At 40.7% G+C, this 19,452-nt stretch overlaps 2 protein-coding genes across 5 annotated transcripts in view; one reads left to right on the top strand and one right to left on the bottom strand.

Annotated features, from left to right (window-relative positions):
- Positions 1 to 14,309, bottom strand: part of PTCD2 (pentatricopeptide repeat domain 2) — a 28,958-nt gene extending 14,649 nt beyond the window's left edge. Inside the window, exons 1-6 of one of the 3 annotated variants that reach the window (XM_007104481.4) lie at positions 14,157 to 14,309; positions 12,762 to 12,854; positions 9,454 to 9,583; positions 5,400 to 5,517; positions 2,650 to 2,716; positions 2,146 to 2,237 (exon numbers count right to left, since the gene is read on the bottom strand). In XM_007104481.4, coding sequence (XP_007104543.2) covers positions 2,146 to 2,237; positions 2,650 to 2,716; positions 5,400 to 5,517; positions 9,454 to 9,583; positions 12,762 to 12,854; positions 14,157 to 14,271 — 615 coding nt within the window. In that variant the 5' untranslated portion in view covers positions 14,272 to 14,309. Of the gene's footprint in view, positions 1 to 2,145; positions 2,259 to 2,637; positions 2,717 to 5,399; positions 5,518 to 9,453; positions 9,584 to 12,761; positions 12,855 to 14,156 lie in introns of all 3 variants that reach the window. The other 2 variants (XM_028492967.2, XM_007104479.4) reach the window with 2 other exon arrangements.
- Positions 14,310 to 14,341: 32 nt separating this feature from the next.
- Positions 14,342 to 19,452, top strand: part of MRPS27 (mitochondrial ribosomal protein S27) — a 94,726-nt gene continuing 89,615 nt past the window's right edge. For both annotated transcript variants that reach the window (XM_028492965.2, XM_024119703.3), the window contains exon 1: positions 14,342 to 14,446. In XM_028492965.2, the coding sequence (XP_028348766.1) occupies positions 14,374 to 14,446 (73 nt within the window). In that variant the 5' untranslated portion in view covers positions 14,342 to 14,373. The remainder of the gene's footprint in view (positions 14,447 to 19,452) is intronic.

The raw sequence follows: 19,452 nt of genomic DNA, 5'->3' as shown, positions 1-19,452 counted from the left end.
ACCGTATTAAATGATAAGAGTAAAGCTTAGCAACACCACAGAACTTTTCCTTAGGGAGTTTCCAATCTGAAAATATCCATGTTAAGTCAAATGTTTGAAAACATGAAAACATATTTGAATGGAAATCCTGAAAGAATTCCATAAAACCAGATGCCTTAAAACAAAAACCAAACAAAAAAAACCACACACACCAGGAAGAGGAGTGATACACAAAGTAGCAGACAGCAGCGGTAAGACAGAATTCTCTTCCTTTGTCTATGTTGTAGGTGGGTTAAGGTTTACGAGAGCAGCATGAGTTCTGTACCTGTGTGTGTCTGTCATGGCATGATTCGTAACTCAAATCCTAAGGGAAAACCTGAATTTAATGAGAGGGGACAGTTCCCAGAATTGGCTTGGAATTTGTAACAGCTGACCAGTTCAATTTTTCAACTCCAGTCTCCACTGAGTGAAACAAGTTATTCTTGAACACAATATAGGGCAGCGGTCCCCACCCTTTTTAAAAGGCACCAGGGACAGGTTTTGTGGAAGACAGCTGTTCCACGGAGCTGGGGGTGGGGATGGGTCAGGCGGTAATGCGAGTGGTGGGGAGCGGCAGGTGAAGCTTCGCTTGTTTGCCCACTGCTCACCTCCTGCTGTGCGGCCCGGTTCCTAACAGGCCATGGACTGCCACTGGTCCGCAGCCTGGGGGTTGGGGACCCCTGATATAGGGGAGAAAAGTCCTCTGGCCCTTTGTAAGTGGAGTTAAATTCTCTCCACTTCAGTATACGCTCAGGGAGACATCTCTAAGAAGGTGAGGAAACTGTGTATCACAGTGCTGAAGAACCGATGCTCAAGTGTGTGTCATGTTGGCCTCTGTTCACAGAATCATAAAGTGGCAGGATTGGACAGGATCATCTAGTAATCCAGCGGTCAGCAAACTACGACCCTGGGGCCAAAGCCAGCCTATGGCGAAAAATGGTTCTTAGATTTTTAAAGATTTGTAAAAACAAAAACAAAGAAGATGTGACTAGGACCATAAGTGGTAGAGACTGTATGTGGCCCCCAAAGCCTAAAATATTAACTATCTGGCCTTTTATAGAAAAAGCTTGCTGGCTCCTGAATCCAAATGCTTCATTTCACAAATGAGGTAAGTGACCACTTCAAAGCCAGTTCATGTTAAAGTTGAGACTAGACTCCACATTTCCCAATTTCCAAGTTGGTTTCTTCCCCCTGTAACCCAACTGCCCCTCTTGTTTTGGAAAATTGGTATCGCTATGCTTTTCAGGGAAATTTTCAATAGCCATGTTCTACCTTACTTAGTGTTCCTTCATTTTCAGTATAAAAAGGTTTTGTTAAGTTTCCAGTGTTAAAACGGCATGAATGTGTACAGTAATGCATGGAATCTTGGTCACTGTACTATTTCAGTTACCATTTATGCATTCAATAAGTAATAAAGAAATAGTTTATGTGCAAGAAACAATCCCGATATAGTGATGAGACAGGGATTTATAAGCCATGCTCTCTATTCTCAAAGAACTCATTTTAATGTCACATACATTTATTAAAGATCACTTATGAACCAGGCACTGTTAGGTGCTGGCAAATAAAGATGCCTCAAGGAGTTTACCCTCTAGTGGGGAGGATGAAATGTGCATCCACTTAGTAGATCAGGCAGTGTTATAAGTGCCATGTCTGTGAATACAGATAGATCACAATCAAGGGATACTGAAGGACAGAGAGAGCACTTCCAACTTAGGTGATCACAGAAAAATTCACAGATGAGGACAAAGTAGCCCTTGAGTTCACCAGTGAAGGATGCTAAGACTTCCATGGGAGAGGGCCACAGAGAAGACTGGTCTGGTGAGGTCCAGCATGAGAAAGAGGCCTCTAAAGCAGAGTTTGAACCCAGCATGCTGTTTCTTGTTCTCATTATCTACACAAATGCCAGAAAAGATGGAAAGATGATAAAATTGCTTTTCCCATGATATAACTGTCTGACATGGCTAACTTGGGTTTTCTAAAAATGAACATATTTAAAATGGAAATATCTGCACCAGATGGAAAACAGACTTCAGGGGAACTGAATTTTATTTGTAGAGAAAAAAAAAAAATCCTCTCTCAAACACTACCCAAAATGCTCTAAAAGTTTAGGGAAGACAGTCTTACCAGTTTGTAGCAAATTGCAAAAGCAAGGAGGTAAGTATCTTTGTTGAATTTCACATCTTGGTTTTTCATCTCAATCAGCACTTCCAATGCACCTGTCAAAAGCCAGGAGTGGGCTGGCAGTGTTAAATGCATTCAAGTGAGTTCAAAGTCCTCTACTATTGATTCCCAGAGCTCAATCTGTTTAGCTCCATCTACTGAAAAGTATACTTCAGCACAATAAAAACTTTCAAAGTCATTTATCAATTAACTAAATTTCAAAATAAATTATACAGGAAGAACTAGTATTTTAAAACCTATTATAATTGCAGCATAAGTAAAATCTGGGGTGTTTAAGTCATGATGTGATGCAATAATGTTTTCACACTTAAAGAATGGGGTCTCCATAATTCAGGCACTCATCAGGAATGTAAAGATCATTTTTACATAGTCCATTGTTTTTCCTAATTTTACATAGTCTATTGTTTTTCAGCAAACATAAATTGTGATACTTACTTTTATATTTACCTTTGATAAATAACATATCCATCAAAATATTGAATGATGTGGAGTCTGAGAAGAAACCTCGTAAATGCTAATGAAGAAAAACAATATAGTTTGGTTAAAAGGTAAAACTATTAAGGGAGTACTTATACTGCATCTTCTCTGTCTAGGACTGTCTACATATTTTATTCATTTAGCAAAAAAATTTAAATGGTGCCCACTCTTTTGGGGTCATGCCTTTAGCAACGGGCACAGTGAACAAGAGGCAAAAGATACAGCAAGAGATCTCTAGGTTTCAGAAATACAGTGAAGGACGTCTTTACGCAATGGGCTCTGCCAAGCTTAGAAGAAAAGAAGCAAGCCGGTTAGCCCTCCTGGGGGTTGTCTTGGAACCTGGGTGCAGAATGTTAACGTGAAGTGGCAGCTATAAGTATGCTTGAGGGCTAAGGTGGGAGAGGCTTACACAATTATGATCCTCTTTTGGCAAACGAATAATAGTTGATTATTCACTTTTTGAAATAACTCACTAAAACAGTGGTTCTCAACATTTTTAATGGGATGATAATGTGACACATGCTATTCAAATACACCATTAAATGTCTTGTGCAAGTCTGTTATTTTTGGGGGGACCCTATTAGGCAGACCCTATTCTAGGTGTTAAGAATAAAGAAATGATGAACAAGACAAAGGCCCTGCCCTAACCTCTAGTAGGGCTTATTATCTAGGGGAGCTTAAATTCTGGCAGAGGAGACAATGAACAAGTGAATAAAACAAGCGGAAAAAATAAAAATATAATTTCAAGTATCAATAAGGGCTATGAAGGACAATGAAACAGGATAAAGGGAACAGAGAAGATGATGGAAGGTGGTCAGGGAAGGCTCTCTGAGAAGAGACCTCAATGAAGTGATGCAGATGTAGAGCACTCCAGTCTGAGGCCACGGGCCTGGTTGTCTGAGAGAAAACCAGAAGGTCCAGAGTGGAGTGAGCAAGAGGGAGAGTGGCAGGAGATGGAGTACCACAGCGGGACCTTGAAGGCATGGTCAGGGGTCTGAGTTCTATGCTAAGTGGGATGGGAAGCCACCAGAGCAGCCCCGTCCATAGGGAGAGATTGCAAGCCTCAAGTGTGAGCCATGTATATGACTCTAAATTTTCAAGTAGTTTCATTTAAAAAAGTGAAAAGAAAGATGTGAAATCAGTTTTAATAATATGTTACTTAACCCACTAAATCCAAAATTTCAACATGTAATCAATATAAAACATTATTAGTAAGATACTTTACATTCTCCTTTTTATGCCAGGTATTTAAAATCCATCATGTATTTTACACTACAGCCCATGTAAATCTGAACTAGCCGCAGTCCAAGGCCTCCAAGGGTACATTGGGGTAGTGGCTACCATACTGGCAGCACTTCAGGGTTCTGGGCAGGGGACACGACAAGGTAAGGTGGAAGCAGGATTAGGCTTTATGGCACTTGACTCTAATTCAGTTTATTCTACAACTCCAGGAAACGTATACATACATGAATGCTTCATGCTCAGGTAGATTAAAAAAACCAAAAAACCAAAACCTTTACCCTCATTTTCTTTCTTTTTGTTTCTTTTAATCATTATACTCATGGCTATGATTTATTACAGTGAAACGTTTATTTTCTTTTAATTACAACATTAACATATGCTTATTACAAAATAGTCAAACAATACAAAAGTATATACAGTAAAAAGTGAGGATTTCCTCTACTTCTGCCCCCTGAAGATAAGCAGTAGTTTAGTGTATATCCTTCTAGATTTTTAAAACATATATGCTATAATGTAAATATGTATGTATATTTCTTCTTTTAGGAAAAAATAGGCTCAAACTAATCCATACTGTTCTGAAACCACCTTTTCTCTGCTTACTAATATATTATGGTCATCTTTCTAATACCCAGGGTCCTTAAAAGAGGGGCAAGGTGAGAGTTAACAGTTCCTCCATGGATACAACACTTTATATGAAAAAAAGTAAGAGGCAAAAGGACAACTTAGTTATGGAGATTCTTAAAAATATTAAAATGTCCCAGGGGGCCAGCCCTAGCCCCAAAATTTAATAAATGTTTCTGACCATGGATGAATTTATAATGTCTCTGAGTCCCCGTTTCCTCATCTGTAAAATGGAAATAATAATAGTACCTACCTCGCCAGGGCTATTGTGGGAAACAAATGAAATGAAACATGTATAATGCTTAAGCATGATGCTGCGAACTTGGTAAATATTCAATGAATAATTACAAAACTAATTATTGTTACTTTTGCTTTTAGGAAAATAAAATCAGAATATGTGAAAAGCAGAAATTCTGATAACAGAAAAGCATTTTACAACATAGCCTTCAACCAGAAGTAAAAATACGAAAACAGGGGAGAGGCACAGGTGAAGAATAGGAAAGGCAGTCTTAAAATGGCAGCCTGCCTCAAACTATCCCCCACTAAAAGCTCCTCAAAAGAGAAGATGTCAGTCCCAGGTGGACACACATCCAAGGTAGGTAGATACCTTGTAATCTGTACTTACACCTCTTCCACACCTCTGTATAGAGACCTACACCTCTTCATAGGCAATGACTCCAAGGAAACCTTAAAAATCCAGGGAAGAGCTCATTCCCTCAACCCAGCAGCCTTTCTCTGAAAATCTAACCCAGGAATAATGTGTATAGAAGAGCTGCCCTTCCTAACATCACTGAAAACACCCCATCCTCAGCGCAAGGAAGTCACCATGGCAGGGAAAGCAATTGGGAGACAGTAACCTGGTCTTTGATGAGCTCCACTGCAGTTTCCTCAAGATGCAACTCGTAGCACAACCTCATGAAAAGTGGTCCAAACTTGTACTCCCCCAAAGTGATATTCCTGTTCTCTGCATGGTACCTGGTAGTCAAAATAATTCAATGAGCCAAACAGTGGGACCTGAGGAAAGACAGACCATGGCATGCACTCTACTAGGTGTTGGGGACACAGCAAAGAATGAGATCCTCTCACAGGCTGGAGGGGAAAGTGCAGAATTAAAGATGACCAGAAGAATCCTGGCAAGCAGAAGTATACTAGGCATTTAAATAAACAAACAAGGTCGTTAGAGGCCCACATACTCTGAAATAAAAGAAAGTAAAAATGCAGATTGCAATCATCTCAATTTACCAACAACCTGCTAGGACTGAATGTGAGCATATGTCAGGGAGTAGCAGGGGTCTTGTATCTGTAAGCCCAGCAGAATGGACTGTCTCCTTCCATGCTCCTGGAGAAGAGCAAGGAAAGGAGTGGGGTGATGCTGTGTCCCCCTCAAGTCTGGCTTTATCCCCATATGGGATGGCAAATGACCAATAGGTGCATTTTACAATTTAGACCAATTTCTCTGTTTTTCTTGGCTAAGGGAAAGGTATATGTGAACTACAATCACCTAGCCAAACAAATTAAATGCAGCTTTGAAATTTTAGTTTTAGAAAAAGGCTAGTTTCAAAGACAGTGATGTTTTATATGTATGTGGCTTGGGATTTCTACAAGCAGCCAGTCTGCCAGTTAGAACTGCAGAACTGAAAATAGCCCCCATAAATTGCCTTTCAATAACCAACTCTTTCTGCTTTAGACACCAAGAAGACAATCTGGTGACAAAACAAGAACCTCATGATTGCATGTAAATCAGATTTTAGGAAGCTCTGATTTTAAAGAACAGAATATTCTTTTACCTTCTGCTAAAATCACTGAGGAAAGTCATAATAGCATATGGATAGTCTATTTTAAACATATATACTGCCAAAAAGAATGATGAGTGTACTTTTAAAGATACATTTCATAATCCAATTATAAAAGTTACAAAAAATATTCATTGCTTCATTTACAACAGTTATGAATTAACTTATTATATCAAAATATCAAGTTGTATACCTTAAAAATATACAATTTTTATTTGTTAATTATACCTCAATAAAGCTGGAGGAAAGAAGAAATAATTATTAAAAGGCAATATAGTGTCGTGATTAAGGATTTTTAGACTCTGATTCCAAAATGACAGTTCAAATCCCAGCTGTTTTACTTACTAACTGTGTAACCATAAGCAAATTAATTAATGACTCTGTATCTCAGTTTCCTCATCTGTAAAATGGAGATAAGAAAAGAACTCAACTCAGAGAGTTTTTGTGAGGATCAAATGAGATGATATGCCTGGCACACAGTAAACCTTACACATATGCTCCCTCTTATACAATGTAAGGCACGCGAAGGAGAACATCTTTAAAAATCAAAGTATTTCAGTAAATGATCTCAAGAGAAATGTGTGCCAGATTAAAAACAAAACAAAAATAAAAATTTTCCTAACTTAAATGACATTCACACTAATAAAAGTGCTAGAAAGTCACAGAGATAGTTAATATCACCTCTTCTTGACAAGAAACATTCACGTTAGAGGATCTAAAACCTTCTATAAACCAAACAACAGCGTGTGGTCCAGACTATGAGGAGATTCAGTTGTTCCCCATTTTTGGCTCAATAAAGAGCTTATGTTCCAGCTCGTTGCTCTTTTTCCCCAACAGGGGGCCGCCTGTCTCAGGAAGAGAGAGAATGGGTTGGTTAGGCCGAGGATTGACCGCCCCCACCCCCAGCTTGTCCAGCTGTCCACAAGTAGAGGGAAAGGACAGCAACCAGGCAGAAAATATTAGCATCAATAAAGGGATTATGAGTCATACTTTGAATGTTTATGACAAAAATAAGAGTGGAAGGAGCATTTAGAATGTTATCCTGTTTTGTTACTCTTGTAAACATCTGATAGCTTTGGGTAGTAAACAGAAAACTGAGAGTAAAACGAGCCAGAGGGTCTCAAATGATTCAACTGTATGAAACTGAAATAGCAGGTTTAGGTTTGCAGATATAGTGTGACTGTGAATTAGCATAATCCCTTTTGGAAAATAATCTGGCAGTCTGTATTGAGAAGCTTTAAAAGATGCATGCCCTCCGATCCCCAAAAGGAAACAAAGAATAAATTTTATGCATAGAGTTTGCTCATCATGGCATTATTTATCCTGGTGAAAAATTAGAAATAATTTAGATGTTCAACAATAGGGGCACAGTTAATTAAAATACCTAACCTATAATCGAACAGTGTATAGCCACTAAAATATGATTCCTAGAGTATTAACAGGCAAAAACATTTATGCTACAATGCTAATTAGAAAACAAGAAAATACCATTTTATATACACAGTAATAACTACAACTATGTAAAATAAACCCTACCTAAACCTCAAAATCTTTGCATGAAAAAAAATCAGTGAGAAAATATATCAAAATATTAACAGTGGTTTCTTGGATGTGGTAGACAGGCCCCAAAGTTGGGTGCCATCATTCCTCCCTGTATGTGCATGCGGCTCCGTCCTTCCAGAGGTGGAATCCTTTCCCCTCCCCGTGGATCGGGGCTGGCTGCTAACTCGCCCTGACCAAGAGAATGGGACGGGAGTGAAGACGTGCCAATCCTGGGCAGCTCCACAAGGCCTGCAGCTTCCACGTGTGCTGTGCGCTAGTGCAGGTCAGGCTGGACTCGTGAGCAGTGAGATTCTACCAGCGGGGGGACGGGCTGCATGCAGGGGCACTGAGGCTTCACAAACGCAAGCGAAGCCTTCTTGGACCTCCCGGCTCAGCCTACTAAAGCTGACGGCAGTTGTGCAGGTGACTTCAGCCGATAACAATAAGAACTGCCCAGCTGACACCAGCCTCAGTTCGTGACCAACCGAGTTATGAGAAAGAATAATCAGTCGTCATTTTAAGTCATTAAGTTCTGATGTGGTTTGTTATGCAGCAAGAGACAATCGAAACAGCTAACTGTGTGATGTATGCAGTATTTCTTCTTTCTACTTTTTCGTGTTTTTCAAAGTTTCAATGAAATTTGCGTAATTGTTTTTCTTTTCCTCTTTAAAAATAACATTAATTTTTTCACATTATAAAATTAATAATATCCCTTATAGACAAGTTTGAGAAATCAGAAAAGTACACATTTAGATGAACAAAAAATATAATGTATAATCCTCAAAGAACCATGGTTAACTTATGGTATGTATTCTTCCAGTATTCCATATATGAATACCTCGTATTTGTCTCTGTAAATGTACAGTGTAAATGCAGGTTCATGTATAGAAATGTATCTTTAAAGAATGGTGAAAGGAAGCTGTTGATTTGGTGCCATCCTGCTCCCACGTGACACCTTTGCTCGGTTTCCTAACAGCAGACTGTGATTACATATGAGTTCCTTCTGTCATGGGGAAGTCTGATAAGGGACCAGAGACAGTGAACGTAACAGGCATAAGCCTGTAGAGGGGAGGCTAGTTCGGAGTCCACTGAAGTGATCCAAGTGAGAGGCGTGAGGCCTGAGCTAAGACCCTGGTAATGGGGACAGAGAGAGGAAGGGTAGGGATGAGAGACACCATGGAGCAGACGCAGGAGGCGGGCAAATGAGATCGGGGGAAAGAATGACTGGTCAGTGTGACAGCAAACACGGCAAGAGGAAGAAATCTGTGTAAGTTGAATGTGAAGACCTTGGGAACATGTAAGTGGACTTGGTGAAGAGGTTGGTGATCTCCTGGGGCATGAATTATCTAATTTTCTATCTTCGGCACCTGGCATGTAGTAGGAACCCAGTAAGTGTTCGCTAAATGAATGAATGAATATAAATGTGTGGAGCTCAGGGCAGGCATCTGGACAGGAGATTGGGAAGTCACCAGTTTAGAGGTGAGAGCTGAAATCTTGAAGGTAGATGAGATTGCTCAGGAAAAAGGAGAGAGTAGGAAAAGACAAAGGCTGGCAGGATTTTAAGGAAATGCCTCACCTGTAAATGACATTTTTAGCCAGCTCCACATCGTCCCAGCACTCACACAAATGAAGTAAGGTTCTCAACTCCTCTTTCAAGATGAGCTTACTCTGGGTCAGTTTCTCTTCCAAGTTTCTCAGATAGGTTTCTGGAAGAAAGCACAGTGTCGTGGTCATCACTTAAGCTGTCTCAGACCGACAGGAGGCTGACCTCAGGGAGAAGGGGAGGCTAGAACCTGGCACAATGCAAAGAGCCACTGAGATGGGCTCACGGCCATGCAGCTCCCATCACTGGCTGGTCTTGAGAGCAGAGTGTCAGACGTGGTGCACGAAGCAGCGAATCTGTCACAGGGCGCAGGCCCAGACCTCACTCCAGACTTCCCAACGCAGACTCTCTGGAAATAGGAGCCCAAGAATGTGCATTTTTGACTCCCTGGGTGATGCTTATGCACAGTAAAGTTGGACAACTAACGTACCAGAGGCTTAGCCCAAAGAACTGTATCTACAGGTGACCCATGAGAAAAAAAACGTAACCAAGATCTCCAAACCATCAATTGGCAGGGCACCTAGCAGGAAAACTGAAAGGAAAATGTTGTCATCCCACAATGGATGACTCACATGATTCAGGAATACTTTACGTCTTTTTCACTTGATTCAATTTTACCACTTTTTCATTCCTCCTGGTCCCTCTCTACTGAGTTGTTAGAAAGCATGCCACAGGACTGCATAATGCACAGAGGGTAAAAGAGTCCTCTAAACAGCAGCAAACCCTCTTTTAGTAATAGAATCATTTCAAGGTGATCACGGTCTATGTCCCTTGTCTTGTATCTGATCAACTGTGGAGACAATCAAACACCAACAGGAAACACTGCTTCTTGGCATTAGGAAGGGACTGTATTTTGGGAAGAATGTAGGGTGAGATGCAAGGCAGCCACCAAGCAAACATCTGCTTTCCAGAAGGCAGGGCTGTTCTCAGTATCAGAAGCTGCGAAAGTCTACAGGATTTGTTCCAAGGCCCAGAGCTCCGAAGGAATGCTGCTTAAAGGAATGGCACAATATACATTAAAAACACAAGATCGGGAAGCTGAGGCAGACACTGCTCTTGATTTACAAGAAAAGAAGGTCCATTAGGTTTGAATTAATGCAATGGACCCTCCAATCTCTATCTGCAGAATCGTGTAATGGTTAAAGGTTTTAGAGTTGGGAAGAGATGGGCTGAAATCTGGGCTCTGCCACTTGCATGCTATGGGGAGATCTGGGGAGGCCTGTCTCTGAGACATGATTCATGTGTGAAGTGAGGACCATGATATCTACCTCATGGGGTCATCCTGAGATAAGGTATGTAAAGCACTTAGCACAGGGCCCAGCATGTAGTAACTGCCAGGAGATCATAGACATATTGTTCTTATTTTCATTCCTCTGTCACAAGGATTTATTCTATTAAATATTTCTAAACAATTTCCAACCTAAAAGATTTTAATGGGACATCTGTACATCTTGTACTTCTTAATACTTAATAAGTCCAAAGTTTCAACAGATGTAATTTGTATTTTAAAACAAATCAATCAAAATTAAGTGCTTATCGTATATTATAGTCAGAGGTATCCTTCTTTGTCTGAGAGACACAAGGAAGGAAAAGGTATGGTTCCTACCCTGAAAGAGCTTAAGAGTCTATTTGAGAAGACAAGATATATTTATATAAAGCTACCTGAAAATAATGACAGAGTAGGTGACATGTGACAGTATAAACATAACAGGAGAGAAGAGAGAAATCAGGGCAGCAGAAACAGACCAGGTCTGGTGGAAGTGGAGAGGTACCAGAGAGGAAAGAAGGGGCTGGGTAGGGATGGCAAAGCTGAGGGGGTGAGGAACTGTCGGTATGGGAATCAGCATGAGAAAAAGCACAGAACTGGGGGAAAAGGTGGTGAGGGGAGACCGTGACTAGATTAACAGGAAATCACACTGGTTCTAGAAAGGGTGAGATCCACTATGGAAGAACTAGGAAGCTGGAGGGAAGGGGCAAGTTTGTACATGATGTGGTATATAACAGAGTACCATTGTGGGTTCTTATAATGATGAAATGTGGACAGGATTTTATAAATACCTGACAGTGGAGTAGATTGGCACTTATTATATTAATTGCCTTTCAGAACATATGCACGACTGTCACAACCTTAGAAAGACCATGACAACTGAAATAACAACTAGATAGTGACATGAAGCCCTAACTGTGAACATCACAGAGCTCCAGACGACCTGGGGTAAGAAGAAAAGACTGAAGTAAAATCTAGATTGAGTCTACTAAAGTGGAGATTAATCTCTTTTCCGTCACTCTTATCTTCTTGTTCTGTAGGTGGTTTTGTACGACAGCATGATAGCAGACCAGTGAAGGAAGACTGCTTTCTGGAGAGATGAGAAGCAAGGAGTGTTCATCAGGTGCTCACAAACATCTGACAGTGAGAAGGAGGAAAACTGGAAAAGTAAGTAGGACAAACAAAAGAGTTGTTATTTAAAAAGAGGAGAGCCTTGCTGTGTTTATAAAGGAATCTGAAGTACTGGGAAAAACTCAACGTGCAGGAGAAGTGGGAATGAATGCAACAAGATTTCTCAGATGCTGAAAGGGAATAGGACCTAGGGTGGTGGTGCCGTGTTTTTAGCTTTTTACAATAAAAATTTTCAAACATACCTAAAAGTAGAGAGAACAGTAAAATCACCTCCCACGTGCCCATCACCCAGCCTCAACAGTTACCAATGTTTTGCTGATTTTTTAAAGAAACCTTTGTTTTAGTCTACTGATTCTTCCAGCACACAGAAAATATGAAAATGCATCATCATACATTTTTTGTTTCATTTTATCTCATTTATCTATAGATATGTATGTGTATACTGGAGATGCAATGCAAATTGTATTTTTTACTGAGGGTGGCATCAAGAAGTCTGAAAGCCAGTCATGTGGAGCAGTTCTTCTCAGACTTTATTTTGCAGACAAATTGTCTGGGGCCCGAGATTTGGCATTTCTATCCACCTCTCACTTGCTGCTAATCCTTGAACCTCACTTTGAGTGGCACTGATCTAGAGGACTAGTTGCAGCACTAGTTTTAGTATTTCTCTGGGGTCCTGGGAGAAGGGACAAGAGAAGAGCGGTAGACTCTGCAGTAACAGAGTGAGGTGAAAGGGGCATGCAAGGGCAGACTAGGAAACTAAGAATAAATCATCTCAGTTTCTTCTGTGAGATAAGGTCATTGAAGAAGAGACTGAACAGGGATAAAGACAGAGGGAAGTTTAACGACAGATCAATGAGAGAAGTAATGAAATAGATTTGATTACCTTTGGTGCCAGGAAGATTACATGCAACAGCCACCTTCTTATGCTGAAAGTCCTTTAATTTCACAATATTATCTGTAAGTAGATATCTTTTAGCTAAAAATCAGAGAAAGAGAAAGTAAAATCATTTTGACTGTTTTATACTTAGCAAATAACATGTAGAGCTTGACTGTCTCTTTCTAATAACTGATCTTATCTTCGGTTAGTATAAATAACCCACCTAGACAGGTACAAATATAACAGTCACCCTGGTGGGGAAAAAAATGTCCAAACTATCAAAGAATGCAAATCCTCCACAAGACAAGTTTTGTCTGTGTGTGTGTGTGTGTGTGTGTGTGTGTGTGAAAGGAGCTAGTGATTAACTGGGTATGGGGATGGGTAGACAGGAATCTGGGATCTGAAAGACAGATAGCAAAACAGGCATATCTAGATTTGGTTTAAACAGGTAGAAGCATATAGGGTAGGGGAAAAAGCTATAGTGTGACCATTGGAATTCCCTGTCATTTGTGAAATGAGGCGTTATGGCCTCTCAGATTTGGACTCTTGGTATCCTCTAGATACATCAGGAATCACTGACCACAACCTAGCAGAAATGATCAGTTTAGGAAACATCATTTCTTTAGGATGCTCGGCTGTGCATGAACTGGAGCTTGGCCAAAGAATCGTCCACTACAAGAGCTCTGTGTACTACAATAACAATGTAACAATAAAAATTGCTGATTTCTAGAGAGGCAGTCCAGAGAAGGGGTTACAGTAGGACTGCCTGTGTTCAAACCCTTCCTCTACCAGTTTCCTCTGACCTTGGGGAAATTACTTAGCTTTGCGGCTTCCTCCTCTGTAAATGAAGAATAGTACCTCTCTCACTGGGTGATGGTGAGGAGAAAAGGAATGAATGCATGTAAAATGTATTACAGGAAAGCCTGACACAAAGTGTTAAATATTTTATTATCACTCACCAGCATCTTCAAATTTAATCATTTTCATAAAGATATTAAGGGATAATTTTACAAATAAAGAAACCTGCTCAGAGTCTTTCAGACTGTTCCCTACAGAGCTGGACTCCAAACTCATAGTCTTTGACCTCCCCTCCCAAACTCTGCAGAACAGTACACCCAAGGGGGAGGGGGTGTTCCCGGGGCGCAGCACAGCTCTATCCGAGGGAATACTACAGCCCCCAGGTCAAGAGCCCAGCCCATCTGTCCTTTGATTCCCAGGCACACGGGAGTCCACGACATCCAGAGGCCACCACTGTACCCACGTGCAGAGGGCAAGTGCATGCTCGGTTGCTCTAGGCCTCTGAGTGAGGCGCTGTTATTTCTCCAAAGAGATGCCCGCTGAGGTGTAAAGCTCCCTTCTGTCCCATCCCTCCCCTCCTTCACGGCCTGAGGCCGCGGTTACCTCCGAGAGGGCAGCGGCTGCAGGTGGAGCCCAAGCCTCCCACGCCTGGATACACCAAACTCTGCAGCGCCTGCAGCGGTAAGACTTGCTTCGGGGGCCGAAAGGCGACCGCCATACTGTCCCGGGCCGCACCAACTGCGGTAGTCGGGGGTGGGGCGTGGACTGTGCCCAGCCGTTCCTCCGCCCGCAATCCCCCTACCCTTTGGTATGCTCCAAGATGGCGGCCCACGTGGTGCGGCGCGGGATCCTCTGGGCGCGGAAAGTGTCGCTGCCTCAGCTCTCACTGACAGGTTGGTGGCTGCTACCTTCGTGGGGCTGCTTCATTAGGCCCCTGAGAACTCTGTTCCTTGAGTAAAGGGATCAGTGGGCTTTTAAGGGAAGAGGAAATGCTTCTGGGATCTAGTTGCTAGAGAAACCCCTGTAGGTGTTTGGTAGCACAGAGAAGGGAGGTAAGATCTATGACCCGTCTCCTTTCCTAAAATAATGGTGTCTGCCTATCCAAAGGTGTGAAGAGCAGAGGAAGTCCTGGCATGAGAGCTTTTGCGTATGATTTGCCGGGTTTGTGTGTGAGGGAGGTCATCTCTTTGCGGCCCGTGAAAAGCCCAAATGTGTCCCCCCTGGGGCTATGAAATTTCTCTCCCCGTTGAGTTTCCTTAGAGGGGCCTCATAGACGTTCTCCTCAACACCTGATGTGTGGCCAGACCCTTGGTTTTCACTTGTTGAAGGAATTTCTCAGTACTAATCTCAGTTTACCTGATGACCTTGGGCGCAACTTTTGATTGACTTTTCTTTGCCCAAGTTTTCCGTTCAGACAATAAATGCTAATAGTTACTTTTAAAGTACTTTGATATCCGAATGAATGACGGCCCACTCAAAGCCTGTTTACAGGACCTGCTGATGAAGACATTGGGAAAAACTTTTTTAATTTACAGAAGCTAAATCCTGACAGATATATCTGATTATATGATTAAAATACAATAATCACAATTGATTTTTCCAATGCCTGTTATCTCCTCTTTCCAACATACCTCCTCTAGCCCCTGTTAAAAAGCAACACATACAGTTTTGCCCACACGCCTTTAAATATCAACGTGAAACCTTATAGCTGGCCACCAGAAGTTTTCTGAGAATTAACTGATTGACCTAGCTAATGAAAATGTTTCATGCCACGCATTAGGTAAAGTGGTCTGCACAGTACTTGGCACCTCAGTAAGAATTAACTGTTGTAGCTATTTACTAGCTTGTTTACTTATGTTGTTAGTAAATGCTTTTCAATTTAAACAAGACCTTGGATTGTCTATCAGGGAAAGTATCATAGTTGCTTAGGATATTCGGGGGCAGTCATACTAACAAGGGAATGGAAATTAGATAAAGGTGAATTGAGAGAATTTCCAGTGAGCATTTTGATCGTAGTTTGAAATGGTGAGCTCATGATAGGTTACACCTGTGCTGTTCCATTGTAGTAGCCGGTAGCTACACATGGCTATTTAAATTAGTTTAAATTTTAAAATTCTGTTCTTTAGTCACATTAGCTACATTTTAAGTGCTCAGTAGACACCTGTGGCTAGTGGCTACTGTATTGAACAGTTCAGAATTGAACATCTCCTTCATTACAGAAAGTTATATTGCACAAGCAGGGGGTTAGACCACAGATGAAGGGAGTCTTGAAATCAGGAACTGAAGGGTATAAGGGCAAGTGATATAAGTATGTAGGATAGTACATTATGGACCACTGGGGGTTTGAGAATGCTGATAAGGAGCTTTAAGTCATCAAAGCATCTTGAACCATTACCAGATAAAAGAAGAAAAAATTTGTACAAACTCAGGACAAATCGTATTTGGAATACTTCGGTGCGTCCACTGATTCTCCCTACAACATAATGGATAAGGGCAACTAAAGTGATCATGAGGATGAAAGAAAGATTTATTGAGATGAACTGAAAAAGTGACTTCAGTGTATGAAGAGGCTAGAGAGGGAAACTTTTTGGGCACTTACTACATAGTGGACATTAGGCTAGGTACTTAATATATGCCCTTATTTAAATTATGATACAGTATTTCCCTGTTTCACATATGAAGAAAGAGGCTGAGAGACCTGGTGTAAGTTGCCCACATTTTTATAAAATTTTTTATAGCAAGGCTAGGATTCACACTTAGACTTTGTGACTCTAAAGCCTATCTGTGTTCACAATCACACTGCTTCCCTTTGGATGGAAAACATGTTTGGAGACATTTTACCAAAGGCCAAATTAACTATAAAATAAGTAAGTTTTTAATAAATAAGTATTTACTAAACTTTGAAATTCTGGTCCATGGAGGTATCTTTTCAGAATTAAGCAGGGGAGATATTTGCTTTTTAGTGGATAGTTATCTTAGAATATTGTTGCTCTTAAAGTTGACTGGCTGAAGGGTTAGCAGGTTCAAGAAGGGTTTATATATGCTCTTGGGTGGCATATTCAGAGTGGGATTAAACAGGCTCAGAGATCTAAACTTGTGAGGCTGATAACATCCTATCCCCTTGTTACTTCAATGTTATCTGAGGGTCAGCAGCATCATCATTACCTAAGAACTTTTAGAAATGCAGAATCTCTGTTCCCACCCCAGACCTACTGATCAGAATCTGCATTTTCTCAAGATTCATATGCACATTAAGGTTTGAGAAGGTGATCTAGATTTTCCATTTTGCCATTGTCCACTTAATGTCCTGTCTGGCTTCATAGAAATTCTTTGGTTTTAACGTTAATATACAGACCCCTCAACTACCATACAGAGATGGGAAAAACTTTAAATGATGTCGTTTAAAAGTATCTCAGAAAGATGAATATCCTGTTTTAAAAGGTTTACAGAGAATGGAATGTCTGTCTATCTGAAGGTGTAGTAATTTCCTATTGCTGCTGTAACAAATTACCACAAATTTGGTGGCTTAAAACAACGTAGATTTATTACCTTATAGGTCAGAAGTCTGATACAGAGTCTTTTTGTGCTAAAATCAAGGTGTTGAAAGGGGTGTATTCCCTTTAGGAATCTCTAGGGGTGAATCTGTTTCCCTAGGCTTTTCCATCTTCTAGAGACCACCTGCATTCTTTGGCTCATCGTCCCTTTCTCAGACATCTTCAAAGCGAGCATTGGCAAGTCAGGTCCTTCTTATATACCTCTGTCTTTCATGCTTCACACTAACAACCTGTCTCCCTCTTCCACTTTTTAAGGACCTGTGATTATATTGAGCCCACCTGGACTTCCCTGGCAGTCCAGTCGTTAAGACTCTGCGCTTCCAGTGCAGGGGGCTCGGGTTTGATCCCTGGTTAGGGAACTAAGATCCCACATGCCGTGCAGTGTGGCCAAACAAACAAACAAACAAACCCTGAGCCCACCTGGACAACCCAGGACAGTCTTCTCACTTTAAGATCAGCTGATGTGCTGATCTTAATTCCATCTGTCACCTTAATCCCCCTTTCTCATGTACCCTAATATTCACAGGTTCTGGGGACTAGGACATGGAAGTCTTTTGAGGGGGGACATTATTCTGCCTACCCCACTTGGTAACTCATTCCTGTGTTTGTCATTGGTTTCTATTAGGAAGATTTTCCACTTGCCAAATTTAAATTCTTTATCCTTATACCTATTTCCTTTCATTGTATCCTCGATGGAGATGGAAAATGATTACTGGTTACTTTCTTATAAAGCAAACATTTAAAAGTTCATATATATATGAAAGTTACTGGGCTTATCTTTTGTAAATTTACTAGTTCTGATTTTGTTTTCGGTCATGTGACCCCCTTGAACAACTGCATACAGCATTCTGGCACTCCTGTCTTTCCCCACCATCACCTCCTCTGCTTTTTGTCTCCCAGTTCAAAACTCATGAACATAATTCTAGATAATTGTCTTTTCTGACTTTAGAACAAGGAGGGCTGATTTCTTATGCTAGAATAAAACATATGCGAGGAGAAGAAATAGAGAATAAGTAAGAGAACGTAATAACAACAAATAGAGAATATTTAAGTCACTGGTATCCTGGAGTATATAGGTTAACAGCCCTCTCCTGAGCTCATGCTCATGTAGAAAAGGGCTGCCCTTGTTTCCCAAAGAAAGGAGAAATCTACCTGGTTGTAGAAATTGGAATTCAGTTTGCATAGAAATGCTACAGTAAATTATGAATGGGTTATCTGAACTGATTGTTTTGGTTCTATGTCAGACTGTTAGAGCATGCAGAGACCTTAAATATCACCCAGCCAGTTCCTTCACTTACAACTGCAGGGTCTGAAGTTTTCTACCAGTTGGTAAATCTCAAACTAAATCTCAGGTCTGCTCACTCCTGACCTGGTGTGCAGCTACACACCTAATGTAATGCCATCAATGCCATTACATTTTGTTTATCCTTCTTGACAGATCTAGGAATGTAACTTACAATTTATAACATCGTTTGTATGAAAAATGTATTCTAAGTTCCAAACATCTAATCATTTTTAAAAAAATAATCCATTTGAAATGTAGGCACTTTTTAATAGTTACTATTTTTAAGAAATATCTTAATTCCCCTTTGAGGCAGTCTTTGGCAGCTTTTAATATTATCGCTCCATTGCTTATACTTTAGACTTCAAATTTAGACATATTATTCTAGTAAAGGTCTGACCCAACCTCTGCTGAAGGCAAGGGAGGGACTGGTCTTGGTATAAACACACAGACGTGTTTATATTTGATTTAGTTGGGAGATGGATAGAGAATAACAATAGCATGCAAATACTGTGCTTAATCAGCTCCCATGCCTTCTAGTTGTGTTTGGTTTATGGTCTGCTATGACCTTCAGGTAATAGTCTGCCATTCATTCCTTTTCAATTTTTTTAAACAGCTTTATTTAGATTTAGTTCACATATAATTCACCCATTTAAAGTAGTCAATTTAATGTTGAATGGTTTTTTTTTGTATATACACAGGGTTGTGCAGCAGCCATCACCACAATCAATTTAGGACATTTTCATCACTTCAAAAAAACCCCCATACTCATTAGCAGTCACTCCCCATTTCCACCCAGGTTTTTCTGCCTGTCTACCCTCCAGATCTAGGCAACCAATAAGCTGCTTTCTGTATCTAGATTTGCCGATTGTGGACATTTCATATAAATGGAATGACATAATACGTAGTGTTTTGTGACTGGCTTCTTTTTCCTTAGCATAATATTTTCAAGGTTCATCCATGTTGTAGCATGTATCAGTACTTAATTTCTTTTTTTTTTTTTTTTTTGGGGTATGCGGGCCTCCCTCTGTTGTGGCCTCTCCCGTTGTGGAGCACAGGCTCC

Source organism: Physeter macrocephalus, chromosome 8 (assembly GCF_002837175.3).
Source record: "Physeter macrocephalus isolate SW-GA chromosome 8, ASM283717v5, whole genome shotgun sequence".
Lineage (NCBI taxonomy): Eukaryota > Metazoa > Chordata > Mammalia > Artiodactyla > Physeteridae > Physeter > Physeter macrocephalus.
This window is presented reverse-complemented; position numbering and strand designations above follow the sequence as displayed.